The sequence below is a fragment of the Castor canadensis genome, chromosome 11 (assembly GCF_047511655.1).
Source record: "Castor canadensis chromosome 11, mCasCan1.hap1v2, whole genome shotgun sequence".
In the NCBI taxonomy this organism is placed as follows: domain Eukaryota; kingdom Metazoa; phylum Chordata; class Mammalia; order Rodentia; family Castoridae; genus Castor; species Castor canadensis.
In genome coordinates, this window is record NC_133396.1 from 118,744,801 (window position 1) to 118,762,117 (window position 17,317).

General features: G+C 37.9%; 1 protein-coding gene across 8 annotated transcripts in view; it reads right to left on the minus strand.

Annotated features, from left to right (window-relative positions):
* Positions 1–6,594: 6,594 nt before the first annotated feature.
* Positions 6,595–17,317, minus strand: part of Kcnk2 (potassium two pore domain channel subfamily K member 2) — a 190,760-nt gene continuing 180,037 nt past the window's right edge. For 7 of the 8 annotated variants that reach the window (XM_074048331.1, XM_074048328.1, XM_074048329.1 and 4 more), the window contains one exon: positions 6,595–9,680. In XM_074048331.1, coding sequence (XP_073904432.1) covers positions 9,363–9,680 — 318 coding nt within the window. In that variant the 3' untranslated portion in view covers positions 6,595–9,362. The remainder of the gene's footprint in view (positions 9,681–17,317) is intronic. The other variant, XM_074048327.1, reaches the window with a different exon arrangement.

A 17,317-nucleotide genomic window follows, 5' to 3' on the forward strand; every position in this document is an offset into this window, starting at 1 on the left:
TACTCCCACTGCGGTAGGGTTGGGGCTGTCCCAGTGAGGTGACTACTGATCTGCAGAGAACTACTCTATAAAAAAAAAGCGATGGGGTCACTGGCCCAGCCAACTCCATCTGACTCAAGCAACGAGAGTCCACAAGCATTATTGTGTATGTTTTCATTTGTTTTTCCAGTTTAATGCAGGAGTTAATTACAATTCTGTTTCTGAAGAAGAGAAGATGTTCTGGGACTATATGTAAAAATTAACAGAATGAAATCAATTACTATAGGCAGGGCTAAAAAAAAAATCACCCTTGTTCATGCTTTGTTGCTTCAACGTTCTTACCATAAAGAGCATGCACACAGTAGTTACTATAGTGCCAGCCCACTGGTAATTCTCAGTTAACATTTGGTTGACTATGCTTATTTAATTCATATGAGAGGGATTTTGATCTGTAATGAAATACCCCTGACTGGGCTTATATTTAGAAAGGGCATTTTTTCTTACCAGCATTGACTATAGTGACTTCTAATGTCAGTGATTCCCACTTTTATTTCTCTAGCAGTGATCCCTGACTTGGGCTCAAATGAGTATTTTAGATGAGCATGGATGGTTTCATGTCGTGACTCCACAGGCACCTTAAATTCAAAATCAGTCTCACCCTCAAACCATCTCCCCTTTTCTCCTGGCTCCAAGATCCTAATCCCAGCTGAAGTGATCAGTACCCACCCAGTGCCCTAAAATGTTTCAAACCTGAATCCTTCTCTCAGGCACTGCTGAGGAATTCTCTGGTTTTTCTACACCCACCTTTGTGTGTCCCCCGAGTGCCAATTACACACTGTTGCTCTAATGTGCAGATCGACTCACATCACCGTCTAGTGTCAACTGATCCACTGTGAAGTTCAAAATTCTCCAAAAGGCATTATGATTCCTTCTGAGCAGTCTGGCTGTAAGAGGCCCTTAAACCTACTCCTTAGTTGGGCCCATAAATTAACTAAAGCCAGGAGAGAAGATTGGTATTTTTGTCTCCATTTTTTATCTGCCTTTGTCTAAGCCATTCACCTTAGAGTCACCTTGGAATCCAGGAAGGGCAGGACTTATTGATAACTTGTTTATCAATAAACAAGGGATGGAGGAACTGCCCCACAGGAAAGGAACATCAGAGCCTCCCCAGGACAAGCCTTAACAACTTCTGCAGAATTTCTCCCAAAATGAGGGCTGAGGTAATGACCCACTGGAACACACCCATGGCTGGGACTACTTAACTGAGCAAACCTTTCGCCCCTTGCCCTAGTTCTTAATCTATTGAATGCTCAAGCTTGTGTCTGTACTCTGAAAATGGCTACTGATGGGCTGAAGTGCTTACTTTGTGTCTTTCCACAGTGTGTCCTAGGCTGTGGAATAAATCTCCTTCTTTGCCTTTCACCAAGTCTCTTTATTTGATGTGTAGGGGTGAGTGGCCAAACCTGATAGATGGAAGCCCAGGAATTTTGCCCTGGGGTTCAAAACTCTGGTTTCATGGCTCCTGGCCAAAATTGCATGTGTGATCTTTCAAGTCCAATCACAGGCAACTTGGAGGCTTTCCTGGGAGGACTCCTGTGTGCCGATATGTGGTAGGGGAGGGGTGGGGAGGATTCTCTCTTCCTATACCCAGGACCTTGTGTAGAGCTAGTGCTCTTCAGTTTTCTGGAGGGAGTTGAAATCAACAACTCGGGCCCAGGAGCCTCCATTTAAAGACCTATTTGGAGCCTCGGTTGAGACCTATTTTTCCACTCTGACTCAGTCACCTTCCTCTCTTTGTGTTTCCTTCCACCCTCCTCACCTCCAGCCTCCAGGCTCCAGGAAAAGAAAAGAGGCTTGTTTTCAGGATTTGTGTGAGTAATCTTTCTGTTGCTGTGACAAATTGTCTGTGATAAATAACTTAGAAGGGGAAAAGATTTATTTGAGCTCATGGTTTCAGTCCATGTTCACTTGGCCCTGTCACTTTGTGCTCACAGTAAGGTGGAACAGCATGGCAGTGAGGATGTGAGAGAGTAGAGCTGCTTACCTCATGATAGCCAGGAAGGAGGGAGGGAAGAAGGGAGAGAGAAAGAGGAAAGGAGAGATGAGAGGGGGGAGAAGAAAAGGGAAGAGAGGGGGAGAGAGGGTGGGAAGAGAGAAGCATCAGGGTCTCAGTATCACCTTTAAGGGCACACCCTGATGATCTAGCATCCTTCCATTAGGCTCCACCTCCTAAAAGTTCCACCACCTACCAATAGCACCACTATTGATATTGGGGGATGTTTCAGATCCAAACTATAACAGGGCTACTCGGTACTGTGATTGTCCCTCTCATCTGTGTAACAAGTTCTCTGACTGTCACCTAGCAGCATTCCTGAAGAAATGAATCACTAGGGAGCCTTTGCCTGTCTCATTTGTTCTCCAAATGAGTGAATCTAGGCTTTTTATTACTTTAAGTTTGGTGATTTGTGTTAATTGATCGTCTCAATGCCTGGCAGCTGAAGGTCTTAATGACTCACCTCCAGTCAATCTTTCTAACATCTTTCTTCTTATTTATACACTATGTATTACTATCAGTTATAGTGCTTATAATCAGTAAATATTTGCTGAGTCCTTAGAATGTTCCAGGAATTGCACTGACCACCTTACATGGATTTGTCCATTTAAACCTCAGAATAAGTAAGAATTGTAGCTCTTTATTTTTATTGTTTGGATGTACTCAGGTTTGAACTCAGAGCCTCAAGCTTGCTTAGCAGGAGTTCTGTCACTTAAGACACATCCCTAGACCTAGAATTGGAATTCTTGTGTGTATACTTAATATATTAAGACAGTGAGGCATGCATATGTTGAAAAAAACTGCCTAGAGTATGGCAGGGAAGGGGGGCTGAACTGAGGCCAGGTAACTCCATACTTTGTGTCCTTACCAATTTTTCAATAACGTCAGGCACTCCCTGCTTGGAACACACAAAGCAACATACAAGTGTCTAATCGTGCCCTGCTTTTGTTTAAGATTAAGTTAATGTATGCCTGGTTTTTAGGGGGAGAGAACCAGAGCCTCTTGATCCTAGGCAAGAGTTCTACCACTTGTGCCATGCCTCCCTTTCGCTTGTATTTTGTTTAGAGCTAGGTTCAAACTAACTTTGCTTGGAGGCTGGCCTCGAACTGGCATCTTCCTGCCTCTCCCTCCTGAGTAACTGGCATTACAGGTGTGTGCCACCACACCTGGCTTCCATGTATCTTAAATCCTATGAAATTCTTCCTATTTTTTAAGACCCGACTCAGACATGATTCCTCTATCAGCCTTTTTCAACTCAGATCAATGGCTTTCCTTTCATCAAGGTACTTGTGGCACTCCTAGTACCTTTTTGCATACCTTTTTGTAATATTTATGACCTTGTATTTTAGGAGTTTGCTCTCGTTTCTGTCTTACTCATGACTTGCCATCCCTCAGAGAGAGAACATTGATTCATCTTAGTATTTCTAGTGATCGATGCATTAAAGGCTCTTGATAAATTCTGAGATGGTAAACCACACGCAAGGTAATATTTAGTTTGCACATATAATGTGCTCATTGAAGGAATTTATGTATTTGGGCAATCTGGTTGTGTATGTCTAGAACTTAGTAATATGACAGTAAGCTTTCTTAATGCATGTATAAACTTTGAATTATGCTCCAAACTTACTAAGAAACAAAATGAATTAGTTAGGTTTCTTGACAGTATCTTGACACTCTATCTTCCTAATTCTGAAACACTCGATCAATGGCAATATTTGAATCTGGGCCAGAAAATGTCATTTGGTGAATGTTTGATAAAACTCCAGAAGCATGTATGATACAAAAAGGATGCTACCTACAAAGATCAGGCACCAATTGGGTGAAAAAATAACGTTTATTCTATGAGTTAATTTTATAAAGTATACCATGTAAGTGGTTAATACTACCTATTGGATATATTTAAATGTCAAATAATGGATCCTTTCCCAGACTCCTTATAAATTTGTTTAAGCATGAAAACACTGAATTTTATTTTGCGAAGATACTAAATGTACATTTGGCTTTCTACTAATAAAAGGCACCCATTTATTAGTATTAGCAACTATGTTTTAAAGTTAATTTCTAAACAAAATTTCAAGATTAAATTATAATTGAAAAACTTTGATAAGTGTCTACTATGAGTCAAAATTTGGAACTGAAAATAAAACCCCTGTTGATAAGGAGTAAGAGTGTATAATGACAAACTGTCTCTGTACTTGAAGTAGTTTTTATATTTTTGTATATGCATTTGGTAAGAAAAAAATGCAAGTGCTATTTGTATTACGTTTACTAGGAAGCCACTAGGAGAGGTTAAATTAGTGTTTGAGGAACTGAGAAATTTTCAGATAACATGCACAAGGATGTTTTGAACTGTTACAATAGTTAAATCCCTTGATGTTTTTTGTTTGACATTTGTCTGATTTTTTTAGTGGTGGGGACAAAACCTAGGGCTTTCCCTTTGCTAGGCAAGCATTTTACCACTGAACTAAATCCCCAACCCCTACATTCCTATTTTTATCTTCATTCATTCATCATGTATTTTTTGAGAGATACTAAGTGTACTATGCAAGTATCTATGAATAAAATAGTAAGCTAAAACAAATGAATTCCATCCTAGCAAAATATATAGTAATGAATATCTAATCATAAACTGAGTGAATGGAATGGAAATTTGTAGAGAATATTATAAAGGTGTGCTCGAACTGGTGCCAGGGAAGGCTTTCAGAGAAGGTGACAGTTGAGCTGAATTCTGAAGGGATGACTTGGAGTTTGTCAGGTGAAAAAGGCTGAGAATGCATTTCAGGCAAAGAGGACACCACCATCTGCATGACCTTGTAACAGAAGAGAATGATCTAGTGGGCAGGGACACAGAGAGGCAGAGAATGATACAGATGAGTCTGGAAAGGACACAGGAATGAAGAACAAAAGGAGACTTTGTGGATCATTTAAAGGATTCTGGTTTTACTCCTAAAATAGTGAAAGAGAAGTTGCAGGTTTGAACTAAAGAACGGATTGGCATATTAAAAACACCGTTGCACCATGAACAACAGAAGCAGAGAGCAATAGAATAGGAGAAAGGGAAAGACAGTGGTAGCTTAGATTAAGTTAATGTAATGTGTTCAAATTCAAGTCTCATGTACGATACAAGTCCATAGAGCTTAGTGATTGGGGGGGTATGGAGTTGACGAAGAGAAAAAGACATCAAGGAAGATTTGCTAAGGCAGACCGAGGGTGTACCATTATCTAAAATACATGACACTAAGAGATGGTCACCAACACATCTGGAGAAAATGATAGGCATGTTAGATATGGGATATCCAATGAGAGCTAGATGGATGTGGAATCCAGACATAAATTCAAGTTCAAAATGCAAAATAAATAAATAAAAATAAAGACCAGGCAGTGAGCTTTGAGTGAATGTATAAAATTTCTTTTTGGAGAGATAGAGTAAATCAAAAGAAAAAAAGAGTTGTACATTGAGACATGCCTAACAGAGAGAAAACACTTTATAAAGCTAATACTAGGGAAATAATAAATAGCTGTATGAGTATTAAAAATAGTAATATCTGGGATTTAGTGAAGAAACAATATTGAGTCGAAACAAGACTAGAGTAAAAAATGTTGGTCCTTGGAACCAACTCCTGTCTTTCTGGAAGAAAGAGTTGAGTTATAGGTGCAAAAATATCACAAAACAAATGAAATTTAAACTTTTGAGGGGAGGTGGGGATAAAGAAAGCAAGTAGAACCTATGATGTCTTCCCATCATTAAGAGAACAATAAGTTACTCTCAAAAGTTCATCAAAAGTAACTCGGTTACTCCAGGCTACCTTGGGACTGACCCATGGCCAATAAGTTTCACTACAAAAAAAATTTCAGTAAACTCAAGCAAAAGCAAAAAAATCATATATTTTTAATTGGTATGAGATTCAAATAGAGACATCTTTATACAAAAACAAATTTATAGTAATACTTTAATAAGAAATGCAAACCACAAATAAGTTATGATTTTATGAGAACAGTAAAAATTTAAAGAAATAAGGAAAACAAATCCAAAGGTTGATGTAGACTTTTAGTTCTTAGGCATACATAGCTATTGTAAGTCTTCAGAATGTATAAATTTGATTTTTTTGGTATCTATCTGAAGTTTCCCTTAGTTTTCTTTTTTTAACTTCCAGCCTCAAGACTCAAAGGATTCTCCTGATGTTTTGATACAAAGTTGGATAAGATTTGGTCTCTCTTGTCATGTGCTCCTTGGAATTTGAGAAAGAAACAAAGCACTACTTATGGCTCCCCCAGTCCTTTTTTTGGAGGCCAAGATATATTCAGTTTCTTTTTGGCTTCAAGAATTTCACTTTTTCCTACATGACAAGAGTGAATATTACCAGGAAAAAAAAGTGTGTGAAGTAAGTTATGGAGCAAAGTATAGAGATCTCTGCAGAAGATGGAAAGAACTCCAGAGGGACTTCTTTACATTTAGCTGCTGAAGGGTAAAGAACTTCATCTGTACTCCACATCTAAGAATATGGATCAGAGAATTCCTGATCCTTTCTGGTTCTAGTACTTAATGTTTTTTCAGATATTCTTCAAGGCAAAACTACTTATTCTTATTCTGGTTTGAAAGAAAAATAAACTCATTAGGAAATTTAAGACTCTGTCAAAATACTTATCATTGTTTTCCCCCATAAGAGTAAACAACACAAAGCTTGAGAAAATCAAGGTGGTAGCAACTGGTATAATACAAAGGCTTTGTTAACTTTCCCCAATTCTAAGGATAAGGTTGAGCCAGTTTTCTGATACTTACTTAGCATCAAGTTGTTTAGGAATGAATCAATAAATTGATGTAGGATACTGACAAGATAAGTAGTCCAAATATCTGAGTTATAAGGTTTAGAAGGCTAGTTGGTGACTATCTTTTTAAGCGTCAATGCTATCAAGGATGCTTGATTGAGTTTTTCTTACAAAAAGCAATCAGTTGTTTGTGTTCAGCATTCATAGTACTTCAGTGTCAAAGCCAGTTGTGACAATGATAAATTGTCACAAAGCTAGTTGTGACAATGATAAAATGACATAGATACAACATAATGTAATAGAAACAGTCTTGGCTTTACATGATGTTTTAAATATTAATTTAAAATGACTTTCAGTATATCTACTTTTGATAAATAACCTCCAAAGAGTACTCTGCATATATTTAACATGGATAGTTTACTGCGTCAAAAATATTTCTTGAAGTCAAGTGTGATGGCATGGTCTGTAATCTTAGCACTTGGGAGGCTGAGGCAGGAGGACTGATAGTTTGAGGCTAGCCTGTGCTACATGGTGAGACTATATCACACACACACACAAAAAAAAGAAGAACCAAAAAATGTCTTGAAATTTGCGAATGCAGGAGCCACAAAAAATTCAGCAAGAAAAGTGATATCTTTTAGTTTGACTTAGCTCAAATCAGATTTAAATTCTTAGCAGCAAACAGGAGACTCAGGAAATGCTGACTTTAATTACAAACTTTATTTGTCAATACAATTCACAGTTTATACATGGTGCATTTCACCATATGAACTTTCAGAACAGTTAGTGAAGAAATGGGTGTTGCTTTCTTTCTAAAAGAGCCTGACTTCCTAAAATTTTGGTTAGAATTTTTTAGATTTATAAAAGTACCTCCAGCAAGTTAACTGAATATTTACACTTCTAGCTTAAATTTAAAGTTGGGAAAATAAGCATCTATTAGTTTGTTTTTAAAGATTCTGGGTTTATATTTTAAGACCTTAATCTGAATGCCTCTTGTTTAGATGTACTCATCTCCTTCCCCCCAAAAAAGTAAAATAAATTAGTTTTGCAATTGTATTTAGAGAAATCATTTTCCTTATGCATTTCAAAATTTCATATGCAATGTACAGCAGATCTAGGTATGAAAATAAAGAAAGGGTAGCAATTTTCTGGGTGCTTTTACTGATATTTTTCTGAATTTTGGAAACATTCAAAGGATATAAAGTTAAACTAAAAAGGATTATCAGCCTTTTCTATCTTCAAAAAAATAACTCTCAAAATTTTTAAGTTGTGCTATCACAGAATTTTCTCTAATGCCAGAGATGAATTATGCCTGCAATCTGCATTTTTCCATGTGCAAAATCACAGTGATCCCAGTTTCAGTTTCTGCGTTCACACCCAATTACAACTCCAAAGAGACCAGTGGAAGGCAGGGACTGTGCCTTCCTCTCACTGGGTGTCATCGCCTCTCGTTTGGCAAAAGTCACTCAAGGAAAGAAAATGATATAAGCCTTTCATACATCAAAAAGCAAATAGTAGCTGGCAGTATAATGTTTATTAGCAAATACTCATAAGACATTGTTTTGCTTTTTTCTTTTCATCAGAATGAAATCACACCAACTGTTTTAAATCACTTGTAGTGACAGCCATTTTTAACAGTTTTCTTCTATCAGGTCATTTATATGTATATGAACTTCTTCCACCTTTAAAAATGTATAGTCATTAATAAATGATAAATTCCAAGTACTGCCAGGATAAAAAGGGACTATTGGGAACAGCCATTGTTACCAGCCTGGTTTTAATTACACTGTATATCTGTACCATCGGTACCTGAGTCAAATAAGTACTGAGAGGGGTCGGCTTTGCACCTCCTTTCTCTGCAGTGCCTTTAATGCTAGCTTCTGGTGTTGCTTCAGTGTCCTTCTAATTTGGCATCTATTCCTTCTTCGGGTATCATCACTTCAGTCACTTTACCCACTGTTTTCCAGCAAGGTATGGTATTCAAATGGGAGAAGTGGGGTAAAAGACTGCGGAGGGAACCTAGGAGTGGGGGCGGGGAGGAGAAACCACACATTAGCTAGAGAGGTTCTGTTTCTTCATAGGATAAGGCACTGACAGAAAATTTCTTAGGTAAAAGGCTGTATAAGAATTTCTTGCCATTTACAAAAAGAAACGTCATCCATAAATGGTCCGTATCTAGGCTCAGTTAGGTAGACCCTGAAAAGTTAAGGACTGATCCCTCAAAGCTACATTATTCAAAAAACAATAATTCATTCTGAGGCCTTATGGCACATTAGGGGAAGGGGGAAGGGGATGGCAAACAGTCTGGGCACAAAAAAAGGCATCAGACATTGCTTGTCCTTCCACTGGCCAGTTAAGTGGGGGCATCTCACAAGCCTCCTTAGAAAGATAGTGCTGGCTCAGGATTTCAAATTCCCTTGATGGCAGGTGACCATGATGGGTGTATCTACTTATTTCCCCATTTGAGCTCATGCACAATGCTTAAAATGCTACCAGCAACAGTCATAAAGAGCACAGAGAAGTCCTCACCTATGGCTACGCCTAAGGCTCTTCCAAAAGAAGTCTACTTAATATTCTCAATCACAGCTATCTCCTCGCCAGGGCAGTGTGGCGTCAAACCATTCAGATAGATACTCTCCGTCTTCAGTAAGGGGGGCAAGACCTCCCTCTCGCTGGTCAGGTGGTTCACCGACAAGGTCCTCCTACAAGGAGTCAGCTCCTGGTTGTGGTTTCCAGCCAGTTCTGCAGAGAGCTTCCTCTTAATGGAGGTGGCACGCTGGAACTTGTCATAAATCTCCACACTCAGCCGCCTCCTGGTTTCTTTGAACTCGGCCGTGACGTTGGCCGTCCACTCAGCAGCATGTGCTCTGAATTCTCCCACCTGTAGACAGAAGATGAGAAGAGGTAAGGAGAGACGAACATGGAGGCCACTGTGGGCCATTTTACTGTCTTTGTTTTCTATGGGGGCTTCAGAAAGGACAGTGAAGTGGCCTTTTATAATACAGGTGGCCTGAAGTTAATGTAATCAGGCAAGTTGTACATGGTGTGATTCTATTTCTCATAGATATGGCTCTAAAAACTAATTATGAACTTAAGTTCTAGAAATCAAATTATATTTCAGAGGCACTGCTGTACTTGTTTTTTTGTACCTGACTCATGATATAGAAACTTAGATGTTGTTAAAACAAAAAAAAAGGCAAACTCTAGGTCAAAAAAATTGGAATATTTGTACTTACTCCATCTGTATGCAACTTCAAGAAGAATTTGGATGTGGGAAATAGTAGAAGCAGTAAGGCAGAGGAAAAGAATTGGAATATGAACCCAGGTGAGCTGGTGGGTTCTGATAGCAGTGATGCTGTTCAGTTAGGATGTCAACCTGCGTGCAAGAATGTCATATCCAACCTCATGGTGGTGATTTAGGAACTCTCCACTTCCTAGATAAGCTATAAAGTTCTGATTTTGCTTTCAGGGAAGCAAAGAAATGAGAACTGTCAAGACTACTCAGCTTGGGGAATGATGAAGTTCAAAGCAGTTTCTCAGTGAATGCAGTGGAATTAGGGAAGTGGTTCAACCCATATGACCTGCTGTTTCCTCACCTGTAGAGCAGGGGTCTTCACAGCACACACCTAACAACATGGCTGAGCTAATGTGCTCTACAATCTGCAAGATCCTATGTAGTTCTCTTTTGAGGGTTAAACAATGGAAATTTGCTCCATCACTAGCAGTTCTATGCACACATGCTGACAAATTATTTGTTTTTCTCAACATATCCCAATCTTCCTTTTCCATATTATCATTAGTACTTTCACACGTATTGTCATATACTAAGCACATTGTCTTGAAAACAGATTTTTTTTCTCATCCAATTTTAGTCCTCTTTCCATGTTACCACTGTGTATCTGTGTTTTTTGACCTCTCTGGCTTCAGTATCTTTGTGAAACGGGGGAAAACAAATGGAATCCTCCTATTGTTATAACAGTCAAGACGTTAATGACGAACACAAAGTAGGCATTATAAATACGTATAGAATTTTGCACTTTCATGACCCAGACCTGTGTTCATGGTGAGAGTCCTTTTTGCTCTCAGTGTGCATTGAGAAATATTTTCAGACTCAGAATTCTTGGCAGCTCCACTATTGCCTTTCTGCATACTCAGGTGCAAATTTTTGTCTTTTTCATAGCAAAAAGAATACCTGATTACTAGCATCCCCATAAGAAAGTTAAATAAATTGGGCAAAGAATGAAAATCTTCCTTAGCTCTAGTCCGAATTTTCCCAAGAAGCAAATTTCACAAACTCACCATGATCTCACAGGCTCCACTAATAATACACACAGAGAACTCTCTGTAGAGCCAATAGCTTCCACAAGTTACCAATTAGAAAAAGGCCAAATGCAAGAAAAGCTCAGACTTGCTGGAGTCTGTAAGCTTCTTTAATTTCTTATCTTTAATTGCACTTAATCGCTGGCAGAGTCAGGTACTTTTGTCCACTTTTGGGAACATGTTTTTTTCTCTACTTTCTATAGAATTCCCAAGGGTGGAAAAATAACCTCTGGAGGTCATAAGAGTTGCAGTGAGCATAGTCAAGGGGGGCAGGGTGAGTAGGAGATGTTCCAGCTCTGATCACCTCATTTTGTGTACCCACAAGCAACCATTTCACCTCTTCTGAGTTTCAGATTCATTAGTGTAAAATAAGGATAATAAAATACTATGAGTGAGATATATGATTGTGTGTGCATATATGTGTGTGTATGTTCTTAAAATATAAAGGACTCCCCAACTATAATAAGGTTAGCATTGACATAGGTTCCAAGGGTACCTTCATTAGTTATGAATTCTAAGGAGTAAATATCTTTTGGAGAAGTGCAAAACAAATTCACACTATATGGAAATACACTCTACAGCAGGTTACATTGAAGTTGAGTATGCACTGCCTTAAGTTCTTAACGATTTTGAAATCAATGAATTGACATGTAAAAGCAAGCCCATGTGTTACTCATCAAAAGCAATAATGGTATGTGTTCCCTCTTCATTGTCCCCTATCTTTCCACTATTCTTCATAATACTAGACTTAAGAAACATAACTGCTCAATGTGTGAAAATATGGAGGAAAAAAATCCCTCAAGGACCAAATTCTAACCTTATATGATTGTTTATGTATTTGTTAGTCATCAAACATATAGTGTCCTAAAGAATGGATTCATCTTTTAAGGGAGATAAAATTGTATAGTCTAGCATAAAATTGTATAGTCTAGCACTAATGGTATTTTTTTTGGCCATGCTGGGCATAGAACCCAGGGCCTTGTGCATGCTAGGCAAGCAATATACCATTGAGCTACACCTCCAGCCTTAAAAGTGCTATTTTTTCTTTTTCTTTTCTGTTTTAGAATTTCATTCTTTCTTTTATTTGGTGGTACTAGAGTTTGAACTCAGGGCCTCATGCTTGCTACGCAGGTGCTCTACAACTTGAACGATGCCCCCAGCCTTGTTTTTTGTTTTTCAAAAGAAATTCAAAATTAAATTCCTGAAAATATCATGTTTATAGACATAAAATTTTCAGTGATTGAAATATTAATGCTTGTGGTGTTCTGGATAATTAAAGTTAATCCTTAGGCATTAAAATGTTCCATTAAATTTTAATAAAAATCTTTCAGCAACCTAATCAAACAGCATTTTATCTCTCTGTGATTAAACAATTCACATCATTGAATAACAAAGCTGAGGACCAAACTGTAAGCAAAATCAGCTCTTCATGGGTCACAGCAAATGTCCTGCAGCTCATGCTCATCACTGCAGAAAGAGGTCTTAGCCTGAATTCCGTGTATTCCTGTCAACTAGTGCTCACCAGTGAGCTGATATACAAGTGGAAATGTGGGGCTACAAACAGGTATTTGCCTCTAGACTATTGGGACTGCTTTCATTCCCATCACTGAATTTAGTAGGCCATTTCATGTCCTTAATTTGTTTCATCTTCACAGCTTCAAATGGCATTGCTGATTGCCCTTTCCCTTCCCATCAGTCTTTGCTCATAGTTTACAAATCAGCACTTTCTCTCATAGTTCAAGTCAATTCTGAATCAACTCTGTAGACTTATTTTCTTTTACTCTCCCCTTCCTACCTTTGTTCCTCAGGATTCTAGTCTTTTCATTTTCTCTGGATGATCACATCCTTCCAACTGTGTCAATTACCATATATTTGGTGATGACTCCCAAATCCTTCTTTCTAGGTCGTTTCTACTGAATCTTCTATCTGTCTAAACTGATTTCTTATTGGATATCTCTCTTCAGACAACTCCCAGTCGTTCCAAATTCAACATATATCCCCGAATGAAATCACTGAGTTTCCTGAACCTGTTTTTTAACTATATACCATAGCTCAATTAAGCACTAAGTTTCCCAAGTAGAACTTCAGTATAATTCCTTGTTCTTCTTCTTATTCTATCTTACATCCCATCAATGCCAAAGTCTTACAGATTTGCCAGTTTTCCTGTCAATTTCTTCACTTCTCTCCAGATCAAAACTGTGGTCCATCTACCATTCCTTCTTGTGTGTTTTACCTCACTTGTCTCCTAATCAATCTTACTGACTTCAGTCTCTCTCCCTTCAAATCATTTTCCACAGAGCAGCCACAATGCCTATTCATAAACACAAAGTGACCAAGTACCTTCCCCTGCATAAAACTATTCCACTGACCCTCAACTCACAATAAATTTCTAACTCTTCAAAGTGGCTCATGTGATCTAGGGCCTTTCTACTGCTCCAGCCTCAATTCTATCCCTATCAAACTCAACTTCAGGGGCCATTTCTTTTTTTAAAAAAAGTTTTTGTTATCGTATTATTGTTGTACTGGGAGTACATTAGGATAGTTACAAAAGTCCTTACAATATATCTTAGTGAAATTTGCCCTCTCCACCATTCTCCTTTATCCATCCTCCCCATTCTTAAAATAGTTTCAACATATCTTATTTTTCTATTTTTATACATGAATATGTAATATTTATATCATATTCACCCTCCTACATCCTTTCCTCCTATCTACCCCTCATCCATTGGTACCAAACCCCAGACAAGATCTGATTGATGTTCCTGACCTCTGTTTTTGAGGGGAAAAGAAAGACATTTTTGTTTGTTTAACATATCTACACACAGTTTCATTATGACATTTCCATGTTTATCTGTATCCCAAACTGGTTCATCACCTCCATTTCTCTTCTTTTTACCTTAGTCCTCTTTTATGGTGAGTTCAACAGGTTTAAAAATTATATATTCATTCTTGTATAGAAAATACATTACCCCTATCACCTTGTTCACTTCCTTCTTTTGCCCTTCCTTTATTAATGCCTTCCCCTTAGTGTGACCTATTTTTCATTTCTGTCCTTCATTATTTAGGTGTCTGTTCATTGGCCAGTGAGAGCTTTGCCTTGGTATTACACCTATATATACTTTGTGCTTTACTCAATTTAACTCCCCTCCACTGCACTTCCTCTCTCTTTTCCACCATCCTATGTTTTCAGGTGTCTTGTTCCTACACAGATACGATATATTGGCTATCTTTCATTCCTCTTCCCTTGGTCTCTTCTACCAGTCACACTTATGGATGCACGCTCTGTGTGTATTTTTAATGCATATTTAACATTGCTTGTATTAGTATTGGGCCTATATTCCACAGATAGAGAAAACATGTGGCTTTTGGCTTTCTGAATCTAGCTGACTTCACTTAAGATGTTCTCCGGTTCCATCCATTTACCTGGAAATGACAAAATTTCATTCTTCTTTACAGCTGAATAAAATTCCATTGGATACAAATACCATATTTTGTTAATCCATTCATCAGTAGTGAGGAATCTTGGCTCTTTCCCTAGTTTAGCTATTTTTAATAATACTAATAATACTGCAATAAACATGGGTGTGCAGGTGTCTTTATTGTAACCTGACTTACATTCCTTCGGTTGTATCCCTAGACCTCTCTCCTAAGATCATAAGACAGTTCTATTTTTAACTTTCTGAGGCACCTCCATACTGTTTCCATGGAGATTCTACTAATTTACATTCCCACCAACAGTGAATGAGGGTTCCTTTTTCCCCACATCCTCACCAACATTTGTTGTTGTTTGTGTTCTTATGATAGCCATTCTAACAGGAGTGAGGTGGAAACTTATGATTTTGATTTTATAGCCAGGGATGTTGAGCATTTTTTCATGTTTTGGTTGTTTGTTTGCCTTGTCATTTGGACTTTTTCCTTTGAAAAAACTCTGTTCAGTATTTGCCCATTTCTTCATTGGGCCATTGATTTTCTTTTTTAGGGGGAGGAGTTTAGTTTGAGCTCCCTGTATATTCTGGTTAATTAATCCCTTGTCAGATGTATAGCTGGCAAAGATTTTCTTCCATTCTGTGGGCTGCCTCTTTAGTCTGCTGACCATTTCTTCTGTTGTGCAGAAGCTTTTTAGTTTCATGTAGTCCCATTTGTTAATCCTTTCTCTTAGTTGCTGAGCCACTGGAGTTCTATTTAGGAAGTTATTGCCTATGCCTATTAATTCTAGTCCCTGCTCTTTCCTGAAATAGCTTCAAAGTTTCAGGTCTTTCAGGTCTTATATTAAGGTCCTTATTCACTTTGAGTTGATATTTGTACAGGGTGAGAGACGTGGATCTAGTTTCAGATTTCTGCATGCAGATATCCAGTTGTCCCCATGACATTTGTTGAAGAGGCTATCTTTTCTCCATCTTACGTTTTAGATACCTTTGTCAAAAATCAGGTTTGTGTTGCTGCATGGATTCATTTCTGGATCTTCTATTCTGTTCCACTGGTCTTCATATCTGTTTTTGTGCCAGTACCATGCTGTTTTTATTGTGATAGCTCAGTAGTATAGTTTGAAGTCAGGAATTGTGATACCTCTAGCATTGCTCTTTTTGCTCAGTATTGTCTTAGCTATTCTAGGACTTTTGTGCTTCCATATGAACTTTAGAACTGATTTTTCAATCTCTGTGATCAATGTCATTGGAATTTTGAGGGGGGTTGTATTGAACATGTAAATTGCTTTTTTCACAATATTGATTTTTGCCAAGCCACAAGCATAGGAGATCTTTCCATCTTTGTAGTCTTTGATTTCTTTCTTCCATAGTTTATAGAGGTCTTTCACTTCCTTTGTTAAGTTTATTCTCCGGCATTTTTTTTGAGGGTATTGTAAATGGAATAGTTTTCTTATATTCTTTCTCATTTTGTTCAGTGTTAGTATACAAAAAGACTAATGGGTTTTGTAAATTGATTTTGTATTCTGCTACTTTGCTGAAGGTGTTTATGGTATCTAGGAGGTTTTTTTTTTTTTTTTTTTTGGTGGAGTTTTCCAAGTCTATTAGGTATAAGATTGTGTCATCTGTAAATATGGATAGTTTGACTTCTTCCTGTCCTATTTGAATTCCTTTTATTTCTTCATCCTCTATCATTGCTCTGGCTAGGAATTCCAGGACTATGTTGAATAAGAGTGGAGAGAGTGGACACCCTTGTCTGGCTGAACATTTCTTTAATCTTCCTAAAACATGACTTGTCATTCTCTCTATCTGGAATAATATTGTCTTCTCGGGGAAATTTCCTATTCATGCTAAATTGGACATCCTTAAGGAGGATCCTTTGTATCCCCTTGTATTCCTGATCCCCTGGAATACATTGGGATCATCTGTCATTTGTGCATATACCACTCAGTATACTTTGCAGTTGCCTAGTATTGTTTTCATCATAACTTATTACAATTATTAGTTTAGTTATTCATTGACTTCATGACAGTTCAGAGACTATGTCTGCCATATCCTATTTCCAGCTCCCAGATGAAAGCACATAGTGGGAATTCAATCAGCATTCAAATAAATAAATAAATTGCAAAAATAATCACATTTTTGAGGAACAATTGGGTAAAAAGAGTCTGCTTCATTGTTTCTCTTATAAGATAAGCTTGTTGCTTTCAGCAGTTTATGAAAAGCATTGACCCCACAGTCAGGTGTGTTCACAATAGAAGTACAGACTTTGTGTCTTTCAAACTAACTTTTTATTAACTTTAGAGCCTCCTTACCATTCCAAGGAGGCTGTGAAGAATCTTATGTGTGCCTCACAGACACTTTAAATCAGATTTCCTTTCTCTCCCTGCTCCTTGTTAGCCCCTAATCATTTCATTTCTCCCATCAGTTTGCATGCTAACTGCTGCCCAGAACCAGGGCTTTTAACATCTTTCTGGAATGCCTTCTCTAAAGTTAAGGAAAGGTTAACAGCATCACTGGAGAAGAACCACTCACATCTTCCTCAGAAACTATGAACTTGTATTACATGCTTTTCAAGGCAGCAAAGTATCATAATTATAAAGGGACAGAATTTGCCTACACAATAGGGGTCCAAACCCTACAGATCTTTGGTTCTTCATGTTATCCCAAAGAATACTAAGAAGACCACTGTAATAGCAGCAGCAGAATTTTAAAATAAGCACTTGCCATATCCCAACATTCTAGGGCAATTTTCCTACATCCCCAAGATTGATAG